Genomic DNA, 13,248 nt, shown 5'->3' with positions numbered 1-13,248 from the left:
CTGCTATTCTGGAGCCGGGAACGATCTCCAACTATCTCAAGCACACAGAATCGTGATTTGATGCACTCCTTGCAAGGTTAGATGCGTCACTTTTGCAATGTTGACCTTGTGTGACGTCATTTATGACGTCATCAAGGTCATTTTAGTTTTTCGTCAATAACTCTTGATCAAATTGAGCTAGCGAGTCGAGAAAGCCACCAATGGACTCAGGAAGGCCTGCCGAATCGAATGATATGCGACATGACCTCTTTCGACCAACTTCGTGACCTTGGGGTGCTGACCTGACCTTGACCTGAGGTCAACACCCCAAGTTGACCTGACCCGGACAAAAAGTATATCATTCGACGCGCCTGGACGAGGCGAACACGATGCTGCCAAAATCGGCGCTCTGCGGCCATTTTTTGCGAAGTTATTCACCAAAAACTGAACCGTACCTTGGGGCACTTGACCTGACCTCAGAGGTCACCGGTTGACCTAGGACCTTAAAATCGGGTACCAATCTCTGCGTCTCGTAACGGCGCACACGCTCGTTTTTTCCGCGACGCGCTAGCTCCACCAGGGGCGAAACGGCGAGGGGGGGTCGTACCCGCCCCCCCCCCCTCGGCCGGCGCGTATGTAGAAAACCAATAGGTCCGGCGAGGGTTAACCCTCGCCGGCACAGGCCATTTTGAGTCCTTCGACGGCACAAGGGGGGGGGGGGGTTGGTACGACCCCCCCTCGCGTTTGGCCCCTGATCGAGCTAGAGCTTCGCGGAAAAAACGAGCGTGTTGCCCGTCACGAGAGGAAGCCGATGATACCCAATTTTAAGGTCCTAGGTCATCGGGTGACCTTCCAGGTCAGGTCAATGACCCGAAAACCGGGAAAATCGGGACCTGTTAGAAAGTCGTAAAGTGTGGCTGCTATGTGGTTTTCCGGGGTGCTGATCACGAATATCGTGTTAGTTTTGATCATAGATGATGTCTTTAAGCATTTAGACCAGGTCGGGTCAGGTCAGGTCAGGTCAGGTCAACCGGTAGGGGTTGTGACGGGTATTCGTAATACGTGTCAACCGCCTCGGACAGCTTCGTAACATGTTACGAAGGCACCAAAACTACTTCGTAAATGTTCAAATGGTTGCTAAAATCGAATTCAGCTCAGAAAACTAGCCTAGAAACATGTAAAACTCGAAAAAGTGAACCGAGGTCACCCGAGGTCACCAAAGGTCAATGACCTGACTTGACCTTCAGGTGACCTTGACACCCACCGTAATGCATGGGAGCAACATCAAATCACATGTTTGAACGTTTGAAACCGCGAAAAGCTTGCAAACGCGCGGCTAATGCGAGCCGACATGCGCCGAACCGCGATTTCGGCCAAACATGGTCACATAAAAGAGGTCACAGGTCAAAGGTCATGGGGGTCAGGGTCATGAAATTTTCAGGGTAGGTGTAACATACATCAATGCGAGGGTACTGAAAGTTTCGTCGCGATCGGCCGCTTTTTACGCGAGTTATTCGCGAAAACCCTTAGGGGGGGGGTGCATCAACCCCCCCCCCTGTGCCGGCGAGGGTTAAGATCGTCAAGGTGCATAGAATGCTATAAGCATACATTATGTCCTTGAGGTCACATAACCTTAGTTCAACTTTTGACTTTGACTTTCTAGGTCAACATATCTATATTTCGATGTGGATTGACAAGAGAATCATGATGGTGTTATTAGTTTTGTCCTAGCTTGGTTACTTCAAATTCAAAAGCTATTCGTGAAAAACTCTACCTCTATAGCGCCACTATTTTGACTATTTTGCCCTCTATGAAGTTATTTTTCACCTGACCTGGAAGTGACCTTAGTAAAAAGTATACACATTGTCCGCCTGTATCCCATGCCGTTTACCATTTGTCGCTAGTCTGTTTCGTTGTCGAGATATCACGGGAGGGCAAGTAGCCCCCCCCCCACTCCGTTCGCAGTTGGCGCGACCCCCGTCGGTACGCGGGTTAATACTTGTAGCATCGTCATATTGGACCATGATATATGAGTGTGTTCTTTCAGCGAGTGGACACATGTCATGTATCATATTACCAGGTATATAGGTCACATGTTCGTAATAGGTATATGCGTTCAGTATCCGGTTTCAGTATCCTTCAGTGCATCTCGTTCGCAGTCACTCAGAATCTATCTGAAAAGGGGTTTCCGGTCGATGAAGAGCAGGGTCAATGCTAAGTGCTATTGACGTCCCTACTAAGTAAGCGCCATCAGGCAATAAAGCCATTCAGTGCATGAAGCGGGGGAATAGCTGGCTCCCAGCTAATGCGTCGACCGTGTGTGGGACGCATTTAGGGTCGGTGATACGAGATATGGCGTCTATACTCCATAACCTGTATGCTGGAGAGCGAGAGAGAGCGAGAGAGAGAGAGAGAGAGAGAGAGAGAGAGAGAGAGAGAGAGAGAGAGAGAGAGAGAGAGAGAGACAGACAGAGAGAGAGAGAGAGAGAGACAGAGAGACAGAGAGAGAGAGAGAGAGAGAGAGAGAGAGAGAGAGGGAGAGAGAGAGAGAGAGAGAGAGAGAGAGAGAGAGAGCGAGAGAGAGAGAGAGACAGAGACAGAGACAGAGACAGAGACAGAGACAGAGACAGAGACAGAGACAGAGACAGAGACAGAGACAGAGACAGAGACAGACAGACAGACAGACAGGTAAATAAATACGCCAAATTTCATGAACATTAATGATTAGTCTGAATGTGGAATCCCATTTCCTAAGCAACACCAGAACAAAGGCATACACAAAAATGCAACATTGAATTATGTTATTGAGCATCATTTAACCCGCGCCCCGTAGGGGGGGGGGCCGAAACGGCCCCCCCCCTGTCCTTTTCGGTCGATATCTCCTAAACGGCTGAAGATATCGCCACCAAACTTTCAGGACCCCTTCGAGCATCAATTTTACACATTGTGACCAAAAATTTTTCCAGAGGCTGTGATAGGTTGGCCACAAATGACGTCAGAGTGACGTCATGTTCTGTCATTTTCGACCGAAAAAAGACCTTCGCGAGAAGACCTGTCAGGCCTACAGCTTTGAAGATACAGAAAAATGATCAAGACATAAAAGGTGTAGAATTGACAGGGCTACAAAACTGCTATCTCGGATTTTTGAAATTTTTGAGTTTTGATCCCCAAAAATCAAAAAAACATTTTTTTTGGATATATTAGCCAAAAAATCCAAAAAGTTTTTTGAGTTTCGAAAAAACCGGAATATATGTGATAGTACCTACCGTCTTCTATCTACATACCAAATTTCAGATCGATACCTCGTTTTTTGGCCAAGTTATAGCGAAAAACTGTTCAAAAATGATGACGTCAAATTTTCAAACTCAATTTTTGGCAATTCTAGAACCCGTAGAGCAAAACAAAGACCACCATTAGACTCCCCGTGACGAGCTGCATCGAATGGATATCCATTTTATGCAAAAATATCAACTTTGAAATTTGACCTAATTTGACCTGACCTTGACCTGACCTTCACCGAAACGTGACCTAGGCTGGCCCCAAAGGCTGCCTAACCCACATAATCGCATTTGTCATGTAAAATGGACCATAAAACATGTATCACACGACACATTCATATTGTGACCCCCGGTGACCTGACCTCGCTGTGACCTGACCTGGTATCAGTGACCTCAGATAGCAAAGTATGTGTTTGACGAACAATATACCATCGATGGTTTTCAATAAATTACCAATTTACTCGATTTCACAGCACATTTCTTGAATTGCCTGTGAACGGTGAAAACCTGACCTTTGACCTGACCTGTGACGTCATCGGTTTGACCTAGGTCAATGAAATTTGGTCACAAGGTAGTTCCCGGGTAGGGCTATCAAACGCCGTTTGAATTTTGAAAATCGGCCGGTAACTTTCCGAGATCTTAGGGGGGGCCGAAACGGCCCCCCCCCCCTACGGGTGGTAGGGTCCGCCGGTAGCCCTACGGGGCGCGGGTTAAATAAGATGAATACGGTTTCTGCTTCTCCCTGGCCGTTGTGTCAATACACAGTGATACTTGGGGAATGATCAGCTTTTTGCACATACCTAACTCTTGGAGGTATCAAAATAGCGATCATATGTTGGCAGCGATCATCTGCTATGCTATACATGAATTATTGCAAGGTACTGCAATCATCTTTAGAAGTGGGATTTTATATATACATAAGTGCTAGCCAGTATCCACGCCTCCTAAACCAAAAGTATTAACAACAGCTTTCCGTAAATGGTTATAGGATGGGTCCCTTTCCTAGAATAAATCCTACTGAAAAACGACTAAAAACTCTCTTTCCATCACTGATTGTACTGATTGGAGGTATACAGGAGGGGCATTTGGAAACGAAGGCTTATAGACAGTTGGAAATGTTTGCATTTATTTAATTTAGGTTTAACCCAATGGAAGGTTTTTGAGGTCACAACCCCTGAGTTAGCAGTTTGTTGCACAACTCTGACCTTTGTCGTCGGAACGGAACTTCTGAATGATCCAAGAACTTGGCATCTAAACTCGTTGTTGGGTTTGGGTTAAGCACCATAGATTAGCAATAGCATGGTAATATACAGGGTGATTTTTTTTAACTGTTAAAAAGTAAACGTCAATGGTGGTCCCTAAATCGAAAAATCGCGTGCAAAAAAGCATTGCACGTGATAGATAAATCTGGGACATTTTGTATGGTGTCATCATTTGTCCCTTTTGACCGACGGCCTCGGCCCCAATGGAGCCTGAAAATGTCCCACCAATCGGGCACGCATGGTCCACCGCCGTTCAGTAAGGAACGACACAAAACGATGATTTTGAAGCATTGAGGCAGTTCGAAGCATACGATGATCAAGGAGATACCTCAGAAAGACGTTAAATAACGCATGAACAAGCTTGTAGTCATAAATAACCTTCAAACGGTCCATCTGGCGTATGAGCAGCTTTTGAAGAATCAGTCTTCAGGGAGAAAGAAAAACAGCGAATCAGACACCATCAGGGCCGCCAGTATCAAAATCCTCGACCTGCCCTCCCTAAACTTCTAGTTTTTGGACCCAGCTATGGCAGATATAACAAGAAAACAGTGGAAATATCTGGCAGAGCTGAAAATGGGCGATAGGAGCCTTTTCAGTCCGCCTAATGAGTATGGGAGTCCATGGTGCTGTTTAACACGTGTTCAGGCGGGCTGAGTCGTGTCGGTGAGAGAGGGGGTAACTTCAAGCACAAGTAAAATACACGATGGACGTTCCTTCGCATCGTGTCTGCATGAAATCAAAATGTCCCAGAATGCTCGCCATCCTGGCATATAACTTTGCAAGATATATTTGCATTTTAACCCCACTAGACCTCATTACTTTTTAACCCGGCAGTTGCTGGGGTATTTCGCCACCCACCGTTTGCTGGGGGGGGGGGCGTTAAACGCCCCCAGCCGATAACTCGAGAACCAATAGGCGCAGCGAAACGCACGAGGCGGCAAACGAAAGAGCGCGACGAGACGCTTCAGATGAGTACTTTAAAGTTAAGTTTTGAGGTCACAGGTCGGGTCAAGGTCAGGTCAAACACCTGAAATCGGCCTTTCAGTAGCATGGACTTCAGGACTTCGCAATGGGCGCCTCTCGTCATAAACTCTGTCAAAATGGTGCACAATCCATCGTATAAGGCCTACAAGAGTGTCAGCTCCATGTAGGGGTCAGTCAAGCATAGGTCAGGGTCAAGGTCAGGTCAACCGGGTAGGCACATATCCCCGAAAATCAAAACTGATATTCGCAGCCCGTGACACATGTTTTATGGGTAATTTGGGGCGTAGAACACGATGGTGACATTCATTTTATCATATGTGTACGTGTTTGGCTAAAAAAGTTTAATTTAAGAAATGCATGTATCATAGTCGTGAAGTAGTCACGAGAAATTGTCAAGATTCAGTTGAAGATTTTGGAAAATGCGGAACGATAATCAATAATCGAAGATAGCCATTTGATTGTTCATGGTATTGGCAGTCTAATGGCGTTTACGGCATGTCTGTATGTCTATTTTGTGATTTTATATGATTTTTTGAACATACGCCGTTTTTGGTCGAAAATTCAAAAATCATGACGTCACTAAAACCTCGATATCTCAAAAATTTTCTGACCGATTTTTTTTGAAACTTTGTCACAATAAACTTCAATCAATTCCCTACAGGTACCAAAAATTTGGCGCGCCTGCGGCGCGCCGTTTTTATGCTATGGCCCGGCGAAAAAAGTGGGGGCGTTTAACGCCCCCCCCCCCAGCAACTCGCGGGTTAACAAGTAAAAAAAATCACCCTGTATAATACTGAACGAGGCCGGTGTAAATAAATTTTCAAGACCGAGGTCCTTACTGAATTTTTGAACGAGGCCGAAGGCCGAGTTCAAAAATCAGTAAGGACTGAGGTCTTGAAAATTTATCACCGGCCGAGTTCGGTATGTATTTTAGTGTATGCCAACGATAAAATAATTGTCTAGACCGAAGCTCTTAGCCATTTTTTGAACGAGGCCATCCCAAAATGTTGACTTGGTAATTCGTTTTTGACCGTGGTCACTTTGCTTACACCAGTTATTACCACACCCCTCAGGCTAATGTATTTGAATAGGCCAGGCATACAGTAAAACCCCTAACAATTTCTCAACTGATTGTCGTACCGTAAGTCAACACCGTCAGTCCTAGCTTTCGAGCGACTAGGCAAGTACAGTAAGAGCTTTCAACAACCGGGAGTCCGGCGTTCTACCGACTGAGCTATGGGGAAAAGCTCAGCCGACTAAGAGCTCTGGATAGCGTGAGTTGCGGTCAAAATCCAGTTATCACCAGTCACGGCATGTCTAGAAGGTGTACCAGGTGGAGCTACGCTTGTGTGACTTGGTGGCGTGTTTGAATATGCGATGAACAATGCGGAATTACAGTTAAGTTCCTAACTGTTAGGTGAAAAGGAATTTGCCAAATGTGAGTGAATACCGTAAAACGCTGACATATATTGCTCAATGTATTTGCGGCTCCTTGCTTCTCACCATCAACATGTAACAATGGTATTCACTATTCTCATTCTTCCCACATTAGCGCCCTGCACGCCCGCATGCATTGTTCACACAAACGTCACGAAGAAATATATGTATATTGCAGGACATATCGCCCAATCACCTACAAACTACACAACGTGGACGAACATAAGGGCACAGAACCGAACAGGGGACGCCACGAACATGCATATCACGAGGGACACCTCCGTAGGGGAGGCATGCACACAAGAAACGTAGAACGAAGGACGAAGTTATCACGGGACAAAGGAGAACACACACAGTTAACAAGGGACAGACACGCACAACTTTCAATAACGACAGCACACACATAGGAATGGGAAGAAAAGTGGAAAGGGTGATGGAATAAGACAGAGGGTGAGAAGGTTTGCGGTGCGAGCTCAGTGAGCGACGCTGGATTTCGGTCGCTGTGGAAGACGAGCTAGAGAAGTGTCCGCATCTAGCAGCAGGTTATAGCATCATCGCAGCTGCGTTATAACACACAGCAGCGGTTCTTTGGAAAACAAACTCACACGTGACGAAAATAGGAGAGCACGGGATAGCGTGGACACAGCCATCACCAGGAGTTCACAGAATATCAGTGTTCAAGAGCCTGCCGGTTTCGCCAGGCGTTGGCGGATTGCGTGTGGCCGCCTTCGCCGAATGTGACCGCTCAGGCCCTCGATGTGCGCCCACGCGCGTCAGCAGCCTATCGGCGTCTCCGCCCGGTGTTGAACTGGTTTTGGACTGTCTAGTAGGCTCCGCGGCGCTTCCGGTAGGCGGTCTGCTGATGCTGCTGCTGCTGCTGCACGCCCGCTGCGGGAGGGGTGATCACCAGCGTGTTGGGAGCGCCGGCGAACGGCGGCACGAACTGGTTGTAGCCGGCCGGGAAGAACGGCTTGGGGCGCGGCGCGACCGGCTCGTAGAACTGGGCCTCCTCGACTACCGGCACCACCACCTCGGGCTCCGGCACGGCCACCTCCTCTACTACCAGCACGACCTCAGGCTCCTCGGCCTTGGCCGCCTCGCCCTGTCCGCTGGACTCGGCCTTGGCCTCTTCTCCGCCGCTGGCCTCAGCGTAGTTGTAACCGGGTTCGCCGTCGGTCCCGGCATCGCCGTTGCTGCCGGCATCGCCGTTGTTCTCGGCATCGCCGTTATCTTCACCTTCCTCCTCATCATCGTCGTCACTGTCGGAGTCGCTGTCGTCATCGGAGTCATCATCCGAGTCGCTGTCGTCTTCGGAGTCATCATCCGAGTCGCTGTCGTCATCAGAGTCGTCATCCGAGTCGCTGTCGTCATCGGAGTCATCCGAGTCGCTGTCGTCATCGGAGTCGTCATCCGAGTCACTGTCGTCATCGGAGTCGTCATCGGAGTCGTCATCGGAGTCGCTGTCGTCATCATCCGAGTCACTGTCGTCATCGGAGTCGTCATCCGAGTCGCTGTCGTCATCGGAGTCATCATCCGAGTCACTGTCGTCATCGGAGTCGTCATCGGAGTCGCTGTCGTCATCGGAGTCACTGTCGTCATCAGACTCACTGTCGTCCTCGGAGTCGCTGTCTTCATTCGACTCACTGTCATCATCGGAGTCGGAGTCGGAGTCGGAGTCGTCATCCGACTCGCTGTCGTCATCAGAGTCGCTGTCGTCATCCGAATCGGAGTCATCCGACTCACTGTCATCATCGGAGTCGTCATCCGACTCGCTGTCGTCCGACTCGCTGTCGTCATCCGAATCGGAGTCATCATTCGACTCGCTATCGTCATCGGAGTCATCATCCGAGTCGCTGTCGTCATCGCTGTCGTCATCGGAGTCGTCATCGCTGTCGTCATCGGAGTCATCATCCGAGTCGTCATCCGAATCCGAGTCGTCATCCGATTCGCTGTTGTTTCCAGACTTGCCCGAGCCTTCCTCTCCGGAGTCGCTGTCGTCTTCGGAGTCGGAGTCATCCGAGTCGGAGTCGGAGTCACCCGAGTCGGAGTCGGAGTCATCAGAGTCGGAGTCATCATCGGAGTCATCCTCCTCCTCTTCCTCCTCCTCTTCCTCTTCTTCCTCTTCTTCCTCGGCGGCGTCGCCACCATCGTCACCGGCGGAGCCCTCCTCCTTCGACGCTACCTTCTTCTTCTTCTTGCGCTGGTTCTCGCCACCGTCATCGGATTCCTCGCCCTCGTCGTCGTCAGATTCAGAGTCGGAGTCGTCAGACTCGGAATCATCGTCTTCGGACTCGGAGTCGTCGGAGTCGGAATCGGAGTCGTCAGACTCAGAATCATCGTCCTCGGACTCAGAATCATCCTCATCGGAGTCGGAGTCGTCAGACTCAGAATCATCGTCTTCGGATTCGGAGTCGTCGGAGTCGTCAGACTCAGAATCATCGTCTTCGGACTCGGAGTCATCGTCTTCGGAGTCGTCAGACTCAGAATCGTCATCTTCGGACTCGGAGTCATCCTCATCGGAGTCGGAGTCGTCGGACTCAGAGTCGTCGTCATCAGACTCGGAGTCATCGGAGTCGGAGTCGTCAGACTCAGAATCATCGTCATCAGACTCGGAGTCGTCATCAGACTCAGAATCGTCGCCGTCAGACTCGGAGTCGTCATCATCGGAGTCGGAGTCGTCGGACTCAGAGTCATCGTCATCAGATTCGGAGTCCTCGCCGTCGGATTCGGAGTCTTCACCATCAGATTCGGAATCGTCGTCGTCAGACTCGGAGTCCTCACCATCAGATTCAGAATCGTCCTCGTCAGACTCGGAGTCCTCGCCATCAGATTCGGAGTCATCGTCATCGGAGTCGTCCTCTCCGTCAGACTCAGAGTCCTCGCCATCAGATTCGGAGTCATCCTCATCGGATTCGTCGTCTCCGTCAGAGTCGGAGTCCTCGCCATCAGATTCGGAGTCATCCTCATCGGATTCGTCGTCTCCGTCAGACTCGGAGTCCTCGCCATCAGATTCGGAGTCATCCTCATCGGAGTCCTCCTCTCCGTCAGACTCAGAGTCCTCACCATCAGATTCAGAGTCATCCTCATCGGATTCGTCGTCTCCGTCAGACTCGGAGTCCTCGCCATCAGATTCGGAGTCATCCTCATCGGAGTCCTCCTCTCCGTCAGACTCAGAGTCCTCACCATCAGATTCAGAGTCATCCTCATCGGATTCGTCGTCTCCGTCGGAGTCCTCGCCATCAGATTCGGAGTCGTCCTCATCGGATTCGTCGTCTCCGTCAGACTCGGAGTCCTCTCCGTCCGATTCGGATTCCTCGCCGTCAGACGCACTGTCGTCGCCATCAGATCCAGAGTCTTCGCCAGAGTCGTCACCGGAGTCCTCCTCTTCTCCGTTGTTGCCTCCGTCGGAGCCTTCGCTGCCTTCGGAGCCGGCGTCTCCGCCCGACTCCTCGGCTCCGGCGTCTCCGCTATCTTCGGCTTGGACGTCGCTGTCGTCATCGCCACTGTTGTCGATTACGTAGCCCTCAGCAGAGCGCTCCTGGCGTCTGATGAAATAGGGCACCTGGCTCTCCAGTTGGTGTGCGTAGGCCAGCTCCTGGCCATCCTCCTCGCGCGACCGGCGCAGCCTCAGACCAGCTGAGACCAACGAGACGAGGCAGATCAGGACCACCAGGGCCGATACCAACTGGAGTGGCTGAGGGCAGACGACAGGCGACGCACGGTCAGTGAGGGACACCCACACCACCTCCAGCATTCCAAGCTGGCCAAGTACACAATAATGAAAAAAATCAAGTAGTTTTTCCAGAGATAATTCATAAGCCAGTTTGAATACTGAAATAAGCCATAAAAGTTTAATCAGTAGGTGAAAAACAATGATCTCATTTTAGCATAGATTATTTTCAGCTTGATTATTTCTACACGCTTCTTTGCTACTGGTGAATAATAAATATGTAATTAATAATTTCAACATTTGCAACACAAAGACAGCTGCCAATTTCGCGCACAGTGAGCAACACAAAGGTCGCTTGAAAATTATGGGATTAAGTTTTTCGGTTTTGTTCTTTAATGTACCGACGGCAAAATTTCACACACAAAAAAAAGGGTACTTATCATCCGCAGCGAGAAAGAACGCAATATTGTGCCAGCTGCATACATGTATAGGAAATTCGCATGCATCAAAATTCAATGGAAAACCTAAGTTTGAATTTATTGTGAAGCTTTCTGGCAGACTTCATGGCAAATATCTATTATAAAAAGAGATATATTTTTTGGCTCAATGAGGTATGAATAAATGAACTTAGTTTTGAAAACTTATCAATGAATATAAGTGCTTGCATAAAAAAAGAAAATTACAAGCGATAGTGAACAAAAACAGCCATTCTTGACACTTGGCAAGAGACACTTGAGCAGACGAACTGCGGCAAGTCGCCATCACACTATGATATTCAGGAAGTTGGATCCTCCGGTGCTCTCGGCGGCATCCCACTTCACTCGAGTCTCTGGCGCTTCTCACTGGCGAGCACAGTCGACAGTTCGGCGGCACTCTTATCGCGGCGGGTGAGTGGAAGATGATCGCACACACCACTGTCGCCACTGCGCCACTCCACGCCGCGCCGCGCCGCGCCGCGATCCCTTACCTTCATGTTGATGGTGTTGGGAGTCGGAAGCCAGTCCAAAACTGAAGAGCGGTCCGTCCTCGAGTGCAATATATACCGCTGTCAGTGGTGCACACCCCCCGCGGGCTCGTTGATCGACGTCACCGAAAGGCGACCGTCCGTGCAGACGGCCACCGCCCGCGGCACATCCTGGAGCAGCGTTTTCCTCGTCCAGCGGCGGCCCGTTTCGGAGCGGGCTCGCCCGCCGGCTAATTGAACAATAGTCCACCGGCGCCGGCCGAAAAAATCGGCCCGTCGACGACCGGTCAGCGCTGGTAGGCCGACACAAAAGGAACGGACCCGGGCCGATCGCCGGGGCATCACAGCCACCAGCACGCCAACGGGCTTCCGAAAACAGCGCCGCGTCGTTGTGCCGCGGCGCCGCGGGAACAGGCCAGCAGTCGCCCTGCGACAGGAGTCCTCCTAGACTGTCCGACGGATGGCCTTCGACGGCGAGCAAAAGTAACAAAAATATAAATCACGACGCTGAAGGCGAGAGAGAAACGTGCGTTGACAACTACCAGCACAAGAAGTCATCCCATAGCACTGGCACTTGATAAAGACTGATTTTTTTTGTTACATTTTTTTACTCTACTGAGCCCCAAATTCGCGATAATTTGATTCTTCATGGGTTAGTTTTGTGGTTTACGATGAGATGAACGGAATTTCACTTTCCTCACTGAAATCAGCCTTACGGTTTTTGAGTTCTCAAAAGGATCGAGCTGCCTTCTGATCAGTTAACGTCCTTCAAGAAAGACCGCCGGTACAAGGGTAGGAAGTTCAAAATCATGACGGTCTGGGGAAAAAACCGTGGATGGGATAACCACTAGGGTGTCTCGAAAAATAAAGTTGACATGCTTATAGTCCAAAACATTTGCAATCGAGTCTACTGGTTTCGAAAATCGCAATTAAAAAATTATGAGCCATTGTCTTCAACAATAGGGTGTGTCATATCTAATATTTTTGTCTCAGATCAAGCGCTTCCGCGGATATTCCTCGTCCCTGGGTTCATTGAAGCCCATTGGCACCGTTCTTTTTTCGCTGCACCGAAAATTCAGGCGGCGCGGGCCCAATCAATTTCGACATTTCCCATGGCGCCCGGCGTTGAAGTCTCCATACTGAACACAATGCGTACCGTAGCGCTAACACCAGCCATATGACTCGCCGTCGGACTGTTGCGGCCAACACCGTTTGACGGTTAAAATTCGATTGCTATTTCTTGTTTAAATGGACGTCGGACGAAACATACTGCTATCTTAATGTGTTGGGGCCATTCAGGGACCCACAGATGATCCATATAATAGGATCAAGCTGCAGCCTTGGCAAGACTATCACGAGTGGGGCAGAGAGAATGAGAGCACGGATGGACAGAGGGCAACGTGAGCGGGGTCTCGGGTATCACCCCTCCGTCGGCAACACAATGTGTCGGCTTTTGAGTCATGTGCTGTCTCCCCGAGGCACACGAGCTTGTGAAGAACGTGGGTCAGTCTGGTTTCAGCTGCGGCGTGAGCAGAAATGCGTGTGGCGCAATCGAATCGGACTATCCGTGCCGCAGTGATGCCGTTGCGAAGCAAAGCGAAACATTTTGTTATCGGGTCTCCCAGTGTGTTGCCGGTAGGTAAATCAGCTGCCTACAAACAGAGTTGTATTGAA

General features: G+C 49.7%; 1 protein-coding gene across 1 annotated transcript; it reads right to left on the bottom strand.

The window, feature by feature from the left end:
- Nucleotides 1-7,093: 7,093 nt before the first annotated feature.
- LOC122383739 (serine-aspartate repeat-containing protein F-like) lies at nucleotides 7,094-11,803 on the bottom strand. The gene is made up of 2 exons (XM_043370472.1): nucleotides 11,578-11,803; nucleotides 7,094-10,634 (listed from the first exon to the last, which is right to left on the bottom strand). Exons 1-2 carry the CDS (start codon nucleotides 11,581-11,583, stop codon nucleotides 7,764-7,766), a joined length of 2,877 nt encoding a protein of 958 aa, XP_043226407.1. The 5' UTR covers nucleotides 11,584-11,803; the 3' UTR covers nucleotides 7,094-7,763.
- Nucleotides 11,804-13,248: the final 1,445 nt, after the last annotated feature.

The sequence above is a fragment of the Amphibalanus amphitrite genome, unplaced genomic scaffold (genome assembly GCF_019059575.1).
Source record: "Amphibalanus amphitrite isolate SeventyFive unplaced genomic scaffold, NRLGWU_Aamphi_draft 000172F_arrow, whole genome shotgun sequence".
NCBI classification, from domain to species: Eukaryota; Metazoa; Arthropoda; class Thecostraca; order Balanomorpha; family Balanidae; genus Amphibalanus; species Amphibalanus amphitrite.
This window is presented reverse-complemented; position numbering and strand designations above follow the sequence as displayed.